A 20,274-nucleotide genomic window follows, 5' to 3' on the forward strand; every position below is an offset into this window, starting at 1 on the left:
ATCGCTTTAACATTTACAAACCGGGTTATCGCGTTTTTCATATTAAATATAAATTAATTAGGTGTGCGGTGTTGAGTAAAAACTCCATTACCCACAAACACCTTCGCAGACGATTGTCGGGGTGTCGCGGTCAGCTGACGCCAGTCACATGACAGACAGACAGACAGAGCAGCTTGTTCGTGAAGTAGGAAAGTAATATATATGCAATTATCACCTTTACAAAATGTTTTCGTCAACATCGGAATCCTCTTGATCGCCATTTCTCTTACATTATGAATTACCTGATTACCATCATCGCACTAAACTAGCTGGTAAGTTTATTGAACACAATTCATTTTACAGTCAGTCTTTCTTCACGAGCATGAGGAAATCAATAAACCAGTTGTGCATTATGTCTTTAGTAAGTTACATTATTAAATCAAATGAATGATTTTCCCTTTTTACTTAAACGATCACGTCATTGGTTTAACTGAACATTCCATGGTTTCATTCATAAGCAACATATGGATAAAAAATGTTTAAGTTACCTGACTTGTGTGTTAACTTTAGTCTCAGGTTGTCATCGAGCTAAAAACGTCAAAATGAGTCCAGAAGGGAAAGCCCTGCTCAACATTATTATCCTGGGCTTGGGATTCATGGTTATGTTCACTGCTTTTGGGACCTGCGGGAACATTGAAGTAGGTTTTGAGCTGTCACCTACAAATGCATGATCTGATAAAAATCTTGTGATAATAGTGACTAGGTTTATAAGAGGCTATTTACAAATGCCCATATGTATGGCCTTGTTTTTCAGCAAACCGTGATAAAGAGCTTTAATAGCACTGAGTTTCATGGAAGTGGATACACAAGGTATGAACTGTTTTCATTGCTTTCATCTGCCATAAGAGTGCTATTGCTTAAGAAAAGAAAAAGTGACTGCCCACTTCCCCCTGGAGTAGTTTCCTTATTCATTCTCTCCGTGGGAATTTAAGTGTTTAAAACGTAACCAGACAGGTTTAGGAATGATCAAATACATCAATTAATTTGAAACAACAAGGTGAATTAATAAACAAAGCACAGACGAATATGCAGTTTATCATTGGATTGTGTGGTCACTGCTGACTGTTTTTCAATATCAGAATCAGAATTCTATGGGATTTTCATGAGCACTTTATTAACAAGCAAATAAATAGGTAGAATAATGAATTAAATGTAAGTTAATAGAGTAAGCAGAAGAGTTGTACTGTATGCACAACTGTATAAATATAAATGTATTATGGGTTTTTTTCTGTTTCTGGTTTCAGTCATGTTTTCGTGCAACTGTACTGTGTGACTCTGTTTTATGATGGTCACTTTATAGATGAAAGTCTGGTCATATGATGATCTTGTGCTGTGATCAAATGAATTGCACCATTCCCTAACTTAACCTCAATAATCTAATTGACTGTGGCACTGTTAAAGACAAACTGTCTGTTTTCAAGAAAACAGAAGTTTGAGGTAGTAAAGTACTCATGTGACACAATCATAGTAGGTAGGTCTTTAATTTCCAAGGTGCAGTAAAGATATACGAATGCCACTGATCCAGATAAAATGTGCTTCCTTTTAATATTGGCCACGAATATTGGGGGGAAATTCGGAAGACTTCTTTCACTGCTTGAGATATTGAAGGATTTACCTATTTATTTGAACAGTTTTCGCACAGCTTTTTAGTTAAATAGAATAGATATTTGAGTAAATGATGAGTACCACAAAGTCATCGTAATGTTTTATTTTCAATGCATCTCTTCCAAATCTCCAGCATGGCGATTATCTATGCAGTGTTCTCTGCCTCAAACCTTATCGCTCCCTCAGTGATAGCCGTCATTGGACCGCTATTATCTTTGTTTTTCGGTGGTCTTGTTTACAGGTAAGTGTTTGAATGGCTTTATCATAATCTAGATATGTCTATAGTTTATATTTTTTAAATGTCTGGTCTTTTGTGTATTTTAGCGCATATATTGCTGTGTTCATTCATCCCTACACATGGTCATTCTACACATTCTCAGTTTTACTTGGGATCGCAGCTGCAGGTAGAAGATACATTTCTGTGCTGTTAAAAAAATATCCAGTGTTACCAAACGGTATCTGACTTTCTGTCCTTTATGTTTGTTTCTGGCAGTGCTATGGACAGCCCAGGGGAACCTACTAACCATTAACTCTAAGGATTCCACAATAGGAAGAAACAGTGGAATATTTTGGGCATTGATGCAGTTTAGGTACTTCCTGCTATTTATCATTTCCACCTAGACTGTTTGCACAGAAAATGTGTCTGATTCATTTATTCTCTTTTGCAGTTTATTCTTTGGCAATCTGTATATATATCTTGCATGGCATGGAAAGACTCACATAACAGGTGAAATTCTATATTATATATATATACAGTATTATATTATTTTATCTTATTATATTATAATTACTTCAACTATGTGCATTTTTGACACTTGGAAGAAATTCCAAATGGTTGGACAGAAATATAATTTAAGTTTGTACGTTTGTAATAAGATTTGCTTCTGCTGCTTCTTGAAGTCCAAATGAAGTGAAAATCTCTTTTGCCAGACAAGGATCGTCAAACTGTCTTCATCACACTTACGGTCATCAGCCTAGTTGGCAGCTTCCTCTTTTTCCTGATCCAGAGGCCAGACCCAGAACCGGCACCATCTGATGCCTCTGAGTCACTTCTTCCGACAGACATCTCGGACAGTAGCTCAGTGGTGTAAGGCTGTATTTGTGTACTTCTGCATATCAAGGTATTTATTTGGCCCGTAGTTTAATCATGTCAAAATGTGTCTTTTCTTTTAAGAGCATCTCAGGGTCTGGGCTCTCAAGCACTGGATGCATTCAGTTAGTTGCAGTGATTTATTTAATATTGGAAAATAAAATAGTTTACTTTGAGGCATGTTCTTTTATTTACTAAGAGCTCGTCACTTTTCCACAGAGAAATCCATACAACTAGCAGTGACCAAAGAGATGCTGTTGCTGAGCATTCCTTTTGCTTACTCTGGTAAGTTCAGTCCACATAAGAAAAAATAGTAATGAAAACCATACTTACAGATATAACATGGATTAGGGAAAAAAGGGGGCCCAGAACAGAACCCTGGGGCACCCCTGTAGTGAAAAGACAGAAATGTGAGAATAATAAAAAAAGAAAGAGGAGCTGCAGCAGTGACACCATCTGAGAATTGTTTAAAGTGTATTACGACAGATAAGACTGGGCTTAGAAATGTTTTTTTGATTCAAAGGGACCCAGTGTTAGCAGAAAGAAGGAAGCCCACATCTACGATTACCCTGATTACTCTGTTCTTTCAAATTTACAGAAGCCAAGATTTGAAAGGCTCATACATATTATTGTTACCATAGTTTTAATCCATCTGTAAATTGGCCAGCTGTAATACATTTATACAGAATTGTTTCAAATGACTGACTGGGCTACATTGTTGAGAAAATGTGGTTGTCCTACTGTATGGGTTTCCAGGGCTCGAGCTGACCTTTTACAGTGGGGTATATGGGACATGTTTAGGGGCCATGTCTAAATTTGGAGGCGACGCTAAGGGTCTCATCGGCCTCTCAGGAATTTTGATTGGCGTTGGTGAAATACTGGGTAAGTCAGTACACAAGCAACCCTCCATTTTAATGTGACAGATGTAATTATCATAATAAACTGTTTTCTGTTTGACCAGGAGGGGGAGTGTTCGGGATCCTGGATAAATGTAACCGCTTTGGCAGAAACCCAGTGGTGTTTCTCGGAATGGTTACCCATTTTGTGGCATTCTACCTTATTTTCCTCAACATAGCCAGCGATGCTCCTGTGGCCCCAGAGGAAGGCACACAGATGCAAGCTTACATGCAGCCCAGGTACAGTATGGGGCACCAGTGACAGTACTGTACTTCTCATATGAAAGACTGTTGAAAACTGAGCCTGTATGACACAAATACCAAACACGAAGACAAATGTCCAGGTGTTTATCAGCTCTGATCTCTTTTCTCTGTATTCATTTGTTTTAACTGGTTGTGTGTTTTTGTAGCGTGCTTGTGGCTTTGATATGCAGTTTCTTGCTGGGCCTGGGTGACAGTTGCTTTAACACTCAGCTCATCAGCATTGTGGGTTTCTTGTTCCGGGAAGACAGCGCCCCTGCCTTTGCAGTCTTCAAATTTGTACAGGTTTGAACTTTTCTTTTTGTTAAACATTCTGGTGGTACTTTACAGTAATGTTTATTTTGAAACTTAGGGATGTTAACAATTATTATTAGTTTTCTAGATTAGAATAGAATCCAGTTCCAATATGTGATCGATTTGTTCAAATCTTGAGAATCGTCTTTATAGTTCTGCTCGGCTTCATTACATTGTTTTGTCAATGTTTTGTCTCTGCAGTCCATCACAGCTGCTGTGGCCTTCTTCTACAGTAACTATCTTCTCCTGCAATGGCAGCTGCTCATCATGGTGCTGGTGGGCTTCTGGGGTACGGTAACTTTCTTTGTGGTGGAGTGGATAGCTATGAGCAGTCGAAGGAACTCTGATCATGGCAGTATCTGATTAGTACAGAAACTGACAGAAATACTGTCACAGTATCATCCTTACAGGCCATTTCTTCCTCTGGTTTATCCTTTAGCCTTCTAAACTTGGGAAGCACCTAGTATTACCTGGATTCATTCTTTCTAAAAGAATCGGCGTCATAGATTAATATTCTTTACTTGCACATGAAAATAAGTTTACTCCTCTAAGGGCCTTTAAGGTTCAGCCTTTAAGGTTAATGCTGTAACACAACGACAGTTTATTTTTTATAACATTTGGACTGTGCAATGCCAGTCACCATGTGCTGGAAGATTTAGAACAATTTAGATCGCACCATCTTTCCAACAATATCATATATTTTTGTTGGACATTGAAAGTGTCAAAATTGATTGAGAGAATAGCCAAGAATGAAATGTATCATCATTTACTCAGCCTTACATCATTCCAAATCCACAAGATTTGTGCTAGTGAAACACACTAAGAGAATATTTGAAAAACATGTTTATGCAACTCGACTCTTCCATACAACATGTCTGTCATGTTCTAAAAACAAAATAAACTAATAATCACTAAAAAATTGGGAAAAAAAGAGTAAAAGATTTTGGTCATATCACATGGATGAACTACCATCTTTCTGCAACTTGTTGTAAAACTATGGAAAAGAGCCAATGATGGTTAGTTCATAAAGTTTGGTTAAAAATATTCTCATTTTGTGTTCCATTAAATGTATAACAAGATTAAGGTGAGTAAGTAATTACTTATTCACCTCTAGGTAAATGTTTCATGAAGTAATTCAGTTGTTGTAGTGAAATTAAGAGCAAATGCAATAAATCACTGAGCTGTGGAATATCATATACATGTACATATGCTGTGCAGTGCACTACAAAAATGCAAAATTTGTATTTTTTTCACTAACTACAAAATCAGCATCAAAGTGAGACACTTGACAGCATATTTAAAGCAGTCAGTAAATAGATATGGGTTCATTGTTTCTTTGTTTTAATATTTTTGTCAGTTGACTTTTTTTAAAGAGAGCATTTTTTTTTGCCAAAGAATGAAGGACTCTTTAGCAGTTTGAGATCTGTATTTTGTTTATTTGTCTGAACTGATATATTGCAAGTCTGACTAAATCTTTAGAAACAGACAGATCATGAAAAATCTAATTGCTTCCACATTAAAATCAATTTGACAGCATGTCAAAAGTAAATATATATCAGAGGAGATTTGGAAAAAACATTTGTTATTAATCAATTGCAGTACATGTACTGAGACCTAATTTGCATGAAATTAGATATATATGCATTGTTGTATAGAACATGCATTGTTCTATAAGTTTAACAGAATCTGTTCAGTTTTACATGTAATTGTTTCAGGGCAATCTACAGGATTTTGAGGGAAAATGTGATATGAATATCTGATCTTATACTTGAATGTATCTTACTGTAAAAATGGTAATGGCACCTGGATTTCTTTTAAAAAAAAATATATTTATACATGGGATGAAAAAACTTTGTCAGCCTTTGATTCTTATGTCTATGCTTTGCTGTTTATTATGCACATTATTGTGCTGCACAAATGGTTTTTCAAGTTAATAAAGGTTAATCTTACTAATCTTTTCTATCAAAAAAAATTCTCGATCACATTAAGAAAGAGGTAAGTCAAAGTAAAAACGTACTTCTGCTACTACAAAATATTTTCATTAATTGTACGCTTTCAGAAAAAAAAATGCTGTCACTGTGATTGTACTCTTTTAGGTGCCATTTAAAGATACAGATTTGGTAACAATAAAGGCACTGTTTATGCCCTAGTTAGTTACTTATTTAGTGTAATAATCATGATTTGTGGTAGGATAATTTATGAGATATTCTCTGTATGGGGGACCAAACCTGAAATAATAAATCTAATCGGAAGAAAATAAATAAACGATTGACATGATTAAAGAAAAGCAATTCAGTTGTAATTAATTAATGCAATTTACATGTTTTCATTGTTTTAATTTAATTCTCACGTGCACGACCGATGATGCAACTGAGAAAGTTGCTAAGCAACCAAAGACGCCGCCACTCACAACAGAGCGCAATTCAATTGACTAACAGCTCATATGTCCAATTAGGATAGAGTGCTCAGCATTACAACCAATCAGTATCTCCGGTAGGCGGGGAGAAGGCAAATAGAGGAGCAATCTTGAAACAGTTTACCAAAAGCAAAGCTGCCGGTAACATGCGAATGAAACGATGAATAGATGACGACAAACTTTTAGGCGCTACAACTGAAAACTTCAGGATCCTTTAATAGACTTCACAGAAACGAAGACGCAATTTAGTGTCATACTTCAGCGACCATGTTTGACAAAAGACTAAAATCGTATTTGGATTCTAGTTTGGAGATCGTATTTAAACAAACCCATCTGTGATTGTCGGTTTTCTTTTTCGACAGCAAAGCATGTTATCACACATCTTTTAAACTACATTCACTCGGGTTGAACCCTATAGGATGACCGACATAAGCTTGCACGAGCTGCTAGACCTCTCTATAGGAACTCCAGATGTCGGAGCTGTCAATTTCAGCGCATTGCACGCGCTACTAAACGCCATCCTCGGGCACCTGAAGATTGAGGGGATCACAACTGTCTGGAGAGATGTGGACCACCACCACGGCGGCGGCCCGTCTCAGAGTAAAGCCTTTTTCACCCTGGACAAATCAAGCCCTAATGCAGTGTTGGAGGAGAAGGTTTGTCGGATGGAGGAGCAGATGTCTTTGCTGGAGTCTCTGCCCAGCGCCTCACAGCTCCTCAGATCTGACAGTGCTGTCCATGACATGTGGAGCCTCATGCAGCTCCGCAGAAAGACGCAGAGTAACGAGGATGGAGTGTCCAAGGTAAGCCCACCCCTCTGAATGCTACATCATATTATATATATATATAACTATAATCACATTATATCATGCGTTTCAAGACTTAGAAAAAATGTACGTTTATTTACTCTACTACCTATCACAAATGAGGTCTTTGGACATGAATCATGTTAATGCGTGTATGTCTATGGTGCGGCCTTACTATGTTTTGACATCCAAAAGACGCGTTATAAGCGCATTACTGGATAATTGGCTTTGAGTATAAGTTGGCTTTGAGATATACAGTAATAAAAAAATCCTTTTAACTTACTGTTTCAATCTTGACTAGTTGTGAATTGATGCAATTTAAAGTGATTTTGATAAGTTGGTAATATTGCCATGACTTATTGATCACATCATTTTTTACAGTGTGTTAGTGTTTTTACAGTTTTGGGATTTGACTTGAATTGGCCGCACACTTCATGGTGATATTTTTCTTTCTTTTTTCATTCCATGTGCATTCCACTTCCTCAAATACAAATTACAGTTTCGTACCACGTTGACTATCTTTATACAAATTCAAAAATTAAAAAGGCAACTCAAATGGCACAAATAGTCCTGTTCCCAATGGCATTCGCCCCGTCCTAGGTACACACCCTGGGCGAGTCGGCGTCTGCTCTGCTGGGGGTCTGGGGGAGGTTGAATGTCTCACCAGTGCCTCTCATCTGTAGATGACTGATGACAGAGAACCAAACAATGAGCGACAGACACTGAGCTCCATTCTCAAATAACACCATCTGTGTCTCGTGTTCCACACGCCAAACACTCCTAAAACCATTAAATATCAGCGATATGATGTCAACAGCTCTTACATAACACATGCACGATACAGTCAAGAGCATGTACCATCAATGTTCAAATTGTAACTTTGATTAAAGACAATCAATATCTAACACCTGACTCAGCATAACATGTACTGCAACATATGCACAGTATACGTAAGTCTAAAATAAAGCAATAAGCCCCAAGAAGCAGTGGGTTACAGTGCGTTATATGATGATGCGCTTTTTCAACCGAAAATATGAAGTGTATAAAGTGCGATTTTTACTTCTGCATCGGACCTACGCCGTAGCCTACACATTACGCGTACCCTACGCCATAACCCTTTCCAAAAATGTAAGTGTCGACGCGGACAACGGTGCACAAGTATAAACGAAAACTGGCACGATGCCTACTGCGTAGGTCTGACGCAGAAGTAAAAATCCTCCTTAACTCTGGACACTTTACGCACTTAACAGTCCCAGTTTCACTTATGATGACTACAGTATTGCTTGGCAAAACAGATGAAAACTACATTAAATTTAAAATGTACAAAAAATGGACGATACTACTCGTCTAAAATTCATATACTACATGGTTGAGTGCATAATGTATATTGTGTAGTATGTCATTTGGGACACACAACTAATATATTTGTGTTAAGTACTGATTATGGCTGTTTCTCAATATGCGTTCTTCAGCGATCTTGCGTCATTGTGTTCTTGCTCTACGTCATGGTTAAAGGGGTGCTTTAACGCTGTTTCAAGCATTCTGACTTCTTTACAATGTTAAACGTGTTGTCTTCTCATGCTTAACATGGTCAACTTGTCAAACGAGTTGGACGAATTACATAGTATTTCTGTGCACGATACACTCCCCCAAGGTTCGTATAGGTTTCGGAAAGTTTTATTAGAACATGAAAAACCGTTACATAACAACTTTTAGTTGGCAAGGTGAAAGAAATAGCCCACCCACGCATCAACCGACAAAGCGATAGGAAGACCCGCTTACCATCAAAATTGGCTGTGCTGCATCAAGATTGGCTGCGCTGTGGGCCTGCAGATGCAGCTCTCTTGCGATAGTGAGAGAAGTTGAGGTGTGTTTGTTTGTTCACGGCATTTCAGTGATGGATGTTATGTAAACCGGGGATATAACGCTGGATTTGCAGATCATTTGAAATTGATAGATGGAGCGGTCCCAGCGCTGAAAGATGGTGGACTTGAACTGCACGCGGTAAGTAAAACTAAGTCATATGTCTGTGTTTTGTTGGCAACCGGCGCATACGTGCATAATGTAAACAACACTAACTTATAGTGAATCAACAGTTATGCAGGGATAATGCAATGATGTATTGTGTGCTTGTGATTTAGTTCCTCCCCCTGCACACCCCCAGGAGGTTGTCTGTTTTCGGAAATAATCTTACAGCTGTATCTATCTTTTATAAATGTGATCAAACTAAAGACTCTTCGAAGATACGAAGTATGCAATACTACTAGGTACTCAAGATTAAAATGCGATTGGCAGAAACTGCGCGTTCAACCGGACCTTTAACCATCGAAGTCTGGATTCAGTACTCAAGTACAGAGAACACAGGATATATTACAAGTACAAGTGCCCAGATATATTCTCGATATCAAGGATGCATCAAATGTAGAATTCAACCAAACCTGCTTGAAGTCCCAGAAGTCAATGCAGCATGTCTATCCGAGTTCGTTCTTCCGAGGTTGCCTTGCAAGACCGGTCTTCATTCTTAGCATTCTTGGAACTGAGAAACTGTATATGTCTATATTAACCATTATTACACAGCTCTTACTTGATTCTGATTGGCTAGATGTAAATTTCCAAGGTTTGCTGCTCCCAAAAGCAATTGCTCAAACTGATAACACTTTGAATTTAACTCACAAACTTTTTTTTTCATTTGCTAAATGGATTTTCAAACACCAGAATTGTTTGTTTTTGTGTAAATACATACATTGTGGTTAAAGGGATAGTTCACCCAAAAATGAAAATTCTGTTATCATTTACTCACCTTCGAGTTGTTCCAAATCTGTATAAATATCTGATGAAACACAGAGAAAGATATTTGGAAGAATGCTTATAACCAAACAGTTCTTGGACCCCATTGACTACCATACTAGGAAAAATTACTTTATCATTATATGTTTGTTCTGTTGAACACAAAAGAAGACATTTTGAAGAATGTAGTATGGCGAACAGTTCTGGGGCAATTTTGACTACCATTGTCATTTTTATGGTAGTCAATGGGGTCCAATAACTGTTTGGTTACAAGCATTTGTCCAAATATCTTTCTCTGTGTTCATCGGAACAAAGAAATTTAAACAGATTTGGAACAACTAGAGAGTGAGTAATTCATGACAGAATTTTCATTTTCGGGTGAATTATCCCTTTAACTACATTTAAAAAGGCAACTCTGAAATTACAAAAAATATGAGATCATTACTTGCAAAACTCAAAAGAAATGTAAATACTGTGTTTCTACAACAAAGGTCAGAAAAAAATCCAAAAAGAATCCAAAAACAGAAGTATGTAAATTATGCAGTAACCGAAGATGTCGAAAGATTCTTTCAAGTATCCTTCTTTGCTAAGATTACAGCTTTCCTGTGGCTCAGTGGTTAGAGCGTGGCGCTAGCAACGCAACGGTCAAGGGTTCTCTCCCAGGGATTGCACATACTCAGAAACAAATGTATAGTATAATGCAATGTAAGTTGCTCTGGATAAAAGCGTCTGCCAGGTGGTTAAATGTAAAGTGAATTCTTGTTAGTGTCTCTTTTATTTTTTACTTTCCAGTCCAGCTCATCCATTGATAAAACTGTTTGTCTGCTTTGTGTGTTTAATCAAAATGGCCGGAGATGAGACAGATGCATTCGGTCAGGTGTGTCTAAACTTTGGATGGCTACTGTATTTTATAGTGACACATCAGAACACACACTGTTATATCCATTTACCTGTCACGAGAAAGTCTCATATTGCCTGATGTGTAGTTTGCCCAGACATGCCTACGCCATCAGCTCCGATCACCACCCCTCCTTGTCTTTCTTCATTCTCTGACAAGCCGACAGTAATTCACCTCCCGCAGCGCAGGCGTTTGTTTCACGCAGACTCCGGTGATGTGAGGAGCAGTCAGACAGCGCACGGCACGGGGAGGTCCTGATCATCTTAATCATTAATGCGTCGTTTGGACATGTTTGGAGTCATCCATGGTTATCCGCCGGTGCCCCGGCTGATCCCTGCAGCCCAGCTGTCATTTGAATCCAGGGAGGCCGAACAGGAATGAGACGCATGGGTGACTGTGTGAGCTCTGTACATGGAGTTTAGGAGCCGAGCCAGGGGGCGCTTGCTTAACATATTGTGCAGGTTGTTCACGGCAATGCTGCCGTCAGAGGTGTGTGGTTAGATCTGTTAGCAAAAAGTCATGTGTAGCCAGTACTCGAGTTGTAAAAAAAATCAGGGGGATTTAACGTTTAGGGACAGATCATTTGTGCTGATGACAGCGCATATGGTGGGAGACCAACGGTGTACCCTTTTGATTATTGTTTAAGCACAAAGATAATTATTATATTATATTACTCTAAAACAACATGCATGCTATTGATGTATTACGTATCAGATACTCCTTTCATTGATCTTGACCAAGGCACCTCAGAATTGGAGTTGCAATGGTCCCCAGGTTGGCATGGCTACCACTGCTCCTACATAGTTGGGGTAAATACAGAGGACACATTTTCCCACTGGGTGCAGGTGCAACTTCATACTCATGATACCTATAAATCTATTGGGAATTCATCTACTAAATGTTGAAACAAAACCTCACAAAACATTGTAAATGATCATGAATCCTCTCAAGTCAAGTGCATCTGAATTGAAGTGCAAGAACAAATGGATTAAACAAATGTGCCAATTACAAAATCTTGAAAATAATACATATAATACAAATACATAGCATCACCTGACATTTCTTAAACTTGAGGTGGCCAAACAAAAGACAAAAAAGGGGAAGCAAAATTAATAACTGATCAGTTCAATGCTGCCTACCCCGTTCTCCCCTAAAGTATCTCATTAAGCGGGTTTGCATCACTCTGGTTTTATTCGCATTTTGAAGTTTTGCATCAGAAACAAGTGATGGAAACGGCAAATTTCGAATTAAAAACCCTTAATTCGCAAAAAAGTTTTTACGCTCCCTTGAGGTGGTTTATCTTTTTTGCGAAAAAAGGGTAAATGCGAATAATGGGAGATGGAATCGCATTTGCCGAATAAATTCCTCCAAAAAGTCACGTAACTGCACCATGAGACGGCGTAACCTGACTAACCAGAGTACTGATCTTGTGACACAGCATCAGAAATGTTGTTATGGTCATTCTTAAATGCCTGAGCAAAGTCGTCAAAGTATTCTGTAATTGCCTCTTAGAACTGTCACGACTGTGTTTCCCAAACAGCAGGCATCCACAAAAGCACCGCATTTATTGTGTTTCGTAATCGTCGGCTTGCGCAAGTTTTATTATATATGAAAATTATTATATTCAGTGGCTTCTCTTACTTTTCTTACTGATATTTAGTAGCAGTTTATTAGGAAGTGACGGTTGACTAGTTGGATGGAAACGGTACTTATTCGAAAATGTTTTATGTGATATTCCAATTTTGCACATAAGCTAAATTCGCAACTTTGGATGGAAACCCGGCTATAGCTTCCAAAGAGTTTCATAATCATGTAAGGAAAAGTAATGGCTAGTAATGGCTTTCCTTGCACTTGCCATTTATATGTTGTAGTAGAATGTTTGGCGAACGATGATAGATAGAGCGATGACATTCCACCAGATGCCGCTGATCGGACAGGACAGAGTAACTGCAGATAACGCTCATAAATAAACTTTTTTTTTTCTACTTAGGTTAGTTAATGAGGCAGGCGTGTGTTGCTTAGGTGGCCACTGTAAAGTGCTGTGGGAAACCCTGCAGTAAGATATTCCAGGTGAAACAGAAACCAAATCTAACATTAACTTTGTGAATGTAAAGTCTAACTTGACATTAGCTAGCTAGCTGGCGTTAGCTAACAAGAAAAAAAGCTCCAAACTAACTAACATCGTTAACTGTGTTGTTATCGCCTCTGTCCAGAGATTCCGCCTTTGGTGACATATCAAAAGTATTCCTGACTCTTGACTTACCTTCAGTGCTACTTCTTGCCCTCTTAAAGCCGAAGTCCCTCAGGTCAAGCTGTCCATGTCACTTGGGCTTGGCCGTGATGCTGAAATCACCAGCACCTGCGCTGCTAGTTCGCTGACTGATGTGACGTCAATTTAAAACAAATCGTCGTGTCATTAGGCTTGTTCGACTTCATGCGGCGCCACAAGAATCCGACAGGCGGATGACATCAAAGTACCGCGAGAGCCATTTGAAAAACCATAAAATGTTTGGTTTCGAATCGCTCTCGCGGTACTTTGATGTCATTCGCCTGTCGGATCTTGCGGCGCCGCATGAAGTCGAACAAGCCTATTATGTGCACGTTCCCCTCGTCCACAGTATTTTAGCCTATTCAATATTCGCAAAAATAATAGTAGTAAATTACCACTGGTAATATTTACACATTCATTGATAAGATAACAGGGGATGGGAAGGGGGGATGGCCGTTTTAGAGGGGGGATGATTTTGATCATCTTTAATTCAAAGGGGGATGCCATCCCCCCTCAACTCGAGTACTGTGTGTAGCTGAAGTCATGTGTAGGTATGTTGTTATAGAGCAGAACTAGTGAAAAAGTAGACATTCATTGATGCACAATAATGTTTGTTAAATGCACACATGTACCTTTCTTAAAATGGCATGATTATAAATGGAATGTAATACGGTGCAATTTAAGTACCTAAAGGGGTAGGTTACGCAAAAACAAATATTCTGTCATCATTTATTCACCCTATAATGTCGTTCGAAATCTGTATGTGGCTTTTTCTTCTGTGAAACAAAAAAGAAGATTGTGACGAAGGAGGCGTGATGAGAGCCATGGGAGGAGGAAGCGAGGCCGGTGATGTGATTGATAATGAGCATCAGCTGGGCGCCACACCGGCCTCGTATCTCCCACGGAAGAGATCGGAAGCATAAAAGGCCGAGCGACAGGAGTAGACGGCGAGAGAGGACCGGGCCCGGACATTAGTTAAGTTTTGTTTACGTTCGTGTGGCCGGCAGTCGTCCGTGAGGGGCTGCCGGCCTGTTTTACTGCTGTTTATTGTTTATTTATTTTTGATTAAAATGTTTAAATGTTCGCCGGTTCCCGCCTCCTTCCTTCCCGTTTTATTGAGCTTTATTACAAAGATATTTTGAGAAATGTCTTGTACTCATACAATGGAAGTCAATGGGAAGCAATGTCGTTTGGTTAGCAACGTTCTTCAAAATATCTTCTTTTGTGTTCTGCAGATGAAAGAAAGTCATACAGGTCATGAAAATTGAAATGACAAGAGAGTGAATAAATGATGACAGCATTTTCATTTTTGGATGAACTACACCTTTACAAGTTATTCAGAAATTGGTTGTCGCCATCTTGGAAGGTCGGAGTCATAGGGAATTTGATGGACGACTTTTGTCTGCAGTGCAATAGAAATAAAAGAATTGTTCCATTCATCCTTCTATCCATTCTCCAAACCAGCTTGTCCTCTGCGGGATCACTGGAGGGCTAATATACACTCTTAAAAATAAAGGTGCTTAAAGGGTTCTTCACAGTGATGCAGTCAAAGGTTCTTTAAAAACCTTTCTTACTTTTTATAATCTGAAGAACCTTTTTTCGTCACAAAGAACCCTTTGTGAAACAGAACGTTTCTTCAGATGTTAAAGGTTCTTTATGGAACCAAAAAGGTTTTTCTTTGGCATCGAAGAACCTTTTAAAGCACATTTCTTTAACATTTACAATTATATTTACATTTAGTCATTTAGCAGATGCTTTTTTCCAAAGCGATTTACAAATGAGGTAAACAATAGAAGCAATTGGAACAACAAAGCCTACCACAGTAGAACAGTAGAAAGAGTAGAAAAGAAATAGAAGTCAGTACTAATCTTTCAGGTATTGACGGAAGAGATGTGTTTTCAGCTGATTCTTAAAGATGGCCACAGAATCTGCTGATCTTGTAGCAGCGGGCAGATCATTCCACAGATGTGAAACAGATCCAGAGAAGGTACGTGAGAGTGATTTTGCCCCTTTTTGGGATGGCACTACAAGACGTTATTTGTTTGCAGAGCGTAGGGATCTGGTGGGTACATAAGTCTGTATTAGCGAGTGAAGATATGGGGGTGCCGAACCAGTGGTGGTTTTTATTGCTAGCTACTATATGGAGCCAATGTAACTTAATGAAGAGAGGAGTGACGTTTGCTCTCTTCAGTTCATTGAAGACCACTCTTGCTGCTGCATTCTGGATCATCTGTAGAGGTTTGGTTGTGCACGCTGGGAGTCCAGCCAGTAGAGCATTGCAATAGTCCAGTCTGGACAGGACAAGAGCATGGACTTGGACTTGCGTAGCATGCTCGGACAGGAAAGGTCTAATTTTCCTAATGTTGTAGTGTAGAGTATGAACCTACAGGACCGGGTGGTGCTGGCAACATGATCTGTGAAGTTTAGCTGATCATCGATTACCACTCCCAGGTTTCTAACCGTTCTGGAAGGTGTGATGGTTGATGAGCCTAGTTGAATGGAAAGGTTGTGATGAATCTTAGGGTCGGGGCGGGATTACAAGCAGTTCTGTTTTTGCAAGGTTCAACTGCAGGTGATGGTCCTTCATCCAGAGCGAAATGTCACTCAGACATGCTGAAATGCGTGCAGAAACAGTCGGATCGTCAGGCTGAAATGACAGATGGAGTTGTGTATCATCCGCATAGCAGTGAAAGGAAAATCCATGTTTCCGAATGACAGAACCTAGGGATGTCATGTATATGGAAAAGAGCAACGGTCCAAGCACTGAGCCCTGTGGCACTCCTGTATTGAGATGTTGGGACTCAGAGTCCTCACCTCTCCAGGATACTCTAAATGACCTACCTGAGAGGTAAGACTTGAACCTTTGTAACACCATTCCAGAGACACCCATAGCCTTGATGGTCGACAGGAGAATGTGGTTGTTAACGGTGTCAAAAGCAGCAGATAGATCCAGTAGGATGAGTACTCAAATATAGTTATTTTAAGAGTGTATATCACAATGTCTTAAAAATAAAGGTGCTTAAAAGGTTCTTCACAGCGATGCCATAGAACAACCATTTTTGGTTCCACAAAGAACCATTCAGCCAAAGGTTCTTTGAAGAAGCATCTCTTTCTTACTTTTTATAATCTGAAAAACCTTTTTTGACACAAAGAACCTTTTGTGAAACAGAAAGGTTCTTGTTAAATGATAAATGTTCTTTATGGAACCAAAGGGTTCTTCTATGGCATCGAAGAATCTTTTGTAGCACCAAAAGATGTATGCCGGACACACCCTGGACAAACGGCCAGTCCGTCACAGGGTGGAGAGAAATGTTAACTCAAATATAGTTATTATAATTAAAATACTTAAAGTGGACTAATTTAGACTATATTTGTGTGCCTTGTGTATTTTTGCTGCCTATGTAGAGTGCTTTAAATAAGTCACTTATGGGGTTCTTTATCAGTAAAGCAGTTGCCTATTGATTTCATAAGAAAGCGAAATGTTAAGTGACAAACGTCAAGGGGGTCTTAACAAACGTTAATCATCCCATTCCATTCTTTCTAATGATTTACCAGTACTCTTCAGGGCTGCTTATGTGGTAGCATATGATTCAAACAGAACGTCCATTTAAATGTCTCAGTAGCATAATTCTAAACATGTTTTTGTTTGTTGTGAAGTTAAGGTGCTCCCTATGACGTTTTCTTGAGAAGTTCCTATGTTGTTTTGACCGTCGGTAACTCATAGCAACAGCTGGTCGGGTGTGGAGTCGGTTGTTGGGTAAATATGGGCTCTGTGATCCGATACGCTGGCACAGTTACAGAGTGACACAAGATTCATCCCCTTATGTGGCTGTGTGCTGATCAGTGAAGCCACTTTGAACTTTTATTGCGGCCCAGTTGTCTGGATTTACAGTAGATATTCCATAACAATCTATAATATTGTGTGCTTGTGTCACTAGCCAAGCAGCAGATGGTGAATAATTAATGAAAAAAAATGTGTGTATTAACAAATAATGGTTGGTCAGTTTGATAATGACAATCAAAATTATTTTGACAAAAAGTACAGTGGCAGTCAGTGCCATGCTACACTAATGGCATTCTTTTGCAAAAATTAACCATGGTTTTACTTAGGGATGTAACGATTCACTCAGCTCACGATGCGATGCGAGTCACGATTCTGATCTCACGATGCGATTTATTCACGATTTACTCACGGTTTATTTTTACAAAATGAGTTGAAACAAATTAGAAATGAACAACTTCCCTTGCATTATTTCTTAAATGCTTCACGTTTCTTTGTATAATTAAATAATGTTTTATTTCAAATAACAAAACTAAACTGCAATTTTATAACAAATTAATAATAGAAAAAGTCTCTTTAATATAAACAAACTAATACTGTCTGAGCTTTTCTTGGTTTTTTTTTGCATTTAAGAAATATCAGCATGTCCACGTTTAGATTTGCAGTGAAAATAGCGGCCCCTGCTGTTCAAAAAATGTATTGCGATTCAGTTCACACCTCAACCGATTTGAATCGTCACTCATTATAACCGATTTTCAACCGGCTCACGGTGAATCGTTACATCCCTAGTTTTACTATAGTAAAAGAATGGTAAACATGCTTTTTTTTCAATATTGATTACTATTTATATCAGTAAATTACCATTTACAAAAATACCACATAGTAAAAATTATGGTACTTTTATATGTAATGATGCTGAATGATTACCATGGTAAAAAATTTGTCATTACACGGAAGACGAGATTGACGAATCCACCCGATTCGTGTCATACACATCGCCTGCTGCGGGTTCGCGTCTATTCGCGTCTTTGCATTGACTTTGTATGTAATTTATTTGCGCAAATCGCTTAATTCGCGTTTGGTGTGAACCCAGCATTATAAAGGGCTAGTTCACCCAAAAAGGAAAATGCTGTCATCATTTACTCACTCGCAGGTTGTTTTAAACCGGTATACATTTCTTTGTTATGTTAAACACAAAGAAAGATATTTGGAAGAATGTTAGCAGTTTTCAGTTCTAGGATATCATCCACTACCATAGTAGGAAAAAGATATTGTATATTTTTTGTTCTGTTGAACACATAATGAGATATTTTGAAGAATTTAGGAAAGCATTCCTTTATAACAAGCTTTGTTTAAAAACTATATAAGTCTATGTAATGTCCGTATTTAAACGTGTGTGTGTCCGGTCGGATACAGACCAGGTATTTGTTTGTTATTATATCAGATTCTCCGTACTTTTGTTTCCCTTTAATCTTGTACAGAAACCCCAAGACAAATTTCAAAAACAGAATCTCATAAGGAAGCAAACAGTAATAAAAGTGAAGCAGCAGGTTAGACAATAACATCAGGGGTTATACACACACATCAGAAGTTGGACTGACAGCAGTGCACATCCTGCTTGTTCCAGTAGTGATTCCCAGGCCTGTGTTGTCATGGTAACCTCTGTTGGGGTTAAAGGTCAGAAGAAGCTCTGTATCCTCTCACGTGGAGTTGATTAACTACACCGAGGATGTGCTTAACTTATTAAGCAACACTCTTTTATGCTTTTATCCCCCCCTACGGTTCAGGCAATATAGAGATTTCCTTTAAAAGTGTGATTTTCACAGTAAATGTTGACCAGTAGGAGAGATATGAAAGCAAATCCAATAAATCTTCAAAGGGCTACAAAGTTCTTTTAAATCCTGCTTTGTTCCTCAGTGTATGGCTTTAATCCAAGAGCTGCTGACAGAAATCCAGACACTGAAAGAGTCCAGAGACCATCTGACGCAGAAGGTTACAGCATTGCACGGTGAGATCAGTCAGGTGAGAACATAAGAGCAGATATGAACAGAACACATTAAACATTTTTACAAAATAATTTTTTGCTTTTCTGTGACACGTTAACACATTTATCACCTCCAGCTAAACATGAAGGAGTTGGCTGACCGTATCGCAGCTGTGGAGCAGTACTGCCATCAAGTGGAAGATCTGGACAACACCACAGTGAGTTTACAATCGAGAATATACCAAACACTTATATACAAAGGGAAAACAAGGAGATTCATCATGGGGAGGCAATAACATGACAAGTGCTCAAAAGAAAGTAAAAGTTCAACAGTTGTTGAAGTTTTTTGGTTGTTACTTAAGGAATAATTGACCCAAAACATCTGTCATTAACTCAGTTAGTTAAAGTGATAGGTCACCCAAAAATTTATATTCTGTCATCATTCACTCGGCCTCATGTCATTTCATAGCTGTATAAATTACTTTGTTCTGATCAACACAGAGAAAGATATTTGGAAGAATGCTTATAACCAGACAGATTTTGCGCCACATTGACTCCCATAGTAGGAAAAAATACAATGGTAGATAAAAGTGCCCCAGAACTGTTTGCTGTCCTACATTCTTCAAAATGTCTTCTTTTGTTCAACAGAACAAACAAAAATAAAGTAATTTAATTTTCCTACAATGAGAGTCAATAGGGGGCAAGATCTGTTTGGTTACAAACATTCTTCCAAATATCTTTCTCTGTGTTCATCAGAACAAAGACATTTATACAGATTTGGAACAACTCGAAGGTGAGTAAATGATGACAGAATTTTCATTTTGGGTGACGTATCCCTTTAAAAGAGCAGCATTTATCTTGTTCAAAACTCTCTGTTTGTTTAATATGTAAGAAAGAAGTCACACGGGTTTGGAGTGACATGAGTTAACGATGACAGAATTTCCATTTTTCCAATTTGAGGGCACAAGTTTGTTTTCTGTTCCTCTTTGTGTCTCAGAAAGAGCTGAAGGAGAAGCTCACTCAGTATCCTCTCCCAGAGGAGCTGACGCAGTGTGTCACATGGGAAGTCATGCAGGCGGCACTCATCAGCGAGAGACAAAAGATCCACGAGGCATGTTCAGCTTTATTCACTTTATTCAACAGACAAC

The 20,274-nt window shown here is 38.6% G+C and overlaps 2 protein-coding genes across 4 annotated transcripts in view; both read left to right on the forward strand.

The window, feature by feature from the left end:
- Positions 1-28: 28 nt before the first annotated feature.
- Positions 29-6,421, forward strand: mfsd11 (major facilitator superfamily domain containing 11). The gene is made up of 14 exons (XM_057345520.1): positions 29-311; positions 550-677; positions 794-849; positions 1,778-1,885; positions 1,969-2,048; positions 2,138-2,234; positions 2,313-2,371; positions 2,575-2,731; positions 2,819-2,859; positions 2,954-3,019; positions 3,491-3,616; positions 3,696-3,870; positions 4,041-4,176; positions 4,387-6,421. Exons 2-14 carry the CDS (start codon positions 582-584, stop codon positions 4,546-4,548), a joined length of 1,359 nt encoding a protein of 452 aa, XP_057201503.1. The 5' UTR covers positions 29-311; positions 550-581; the 3' UTR covers positions 4,549-6,421.
- Positions 6,422-6,711: 290 nt separating this feature from the next.
- LOC130560992 (glutamine-rich protein 2) overlaps positions 6,712-20,274 on the forward strand; it is a 29,790-nt gene continuing 16,227 nt past the window's right edge. Inside the window, exons 1-5 of one of the 3 annotated variants that reach the window (XM_057345011.1) lie at positions 10,809-11,581; positions 14,154-14,335; positions 19,060-19,164; positions 19,264-19,344; positions 20,124-20,237. In XM_057345011.1, the coding sequence (XP_057200994.1) occupies positions 19,063-19,164; positions 19,264-19,344; positions 20,124-20,237 (297 nt within the window). In that variant the 5' untranslated portion in view covers positions 10,809-11,581; positions 14,154-14,335; positions 19,060-19,062. Of the gene's footprint in view, positions 7,405-10,808; positions 11,582-13,668; positions 14,336-19,059; positions 19,165-19,263; positions 19,345-20,123; positions 20,238-20,274 lie in introns of those variants that run through there. The other 2 variants (XM_057345009.1, XM_057345010.1) reach the window with 2 other exon arrangements.

This window comes from Triplophysa rosa, linkage group LG11 (genome assembly GCF_024868665.1).
Source record: "Triplophysa rosa linkage group LG11, Trosa_1v2, whole genome shotgun sequence".
NCBI classification, from domain to species: Eukaryota; Metazoa; Chordata; class Actinopteri; order Cypriniformes; family Nemacheilidae; genus Triplophysa; species Triplophysa rosa.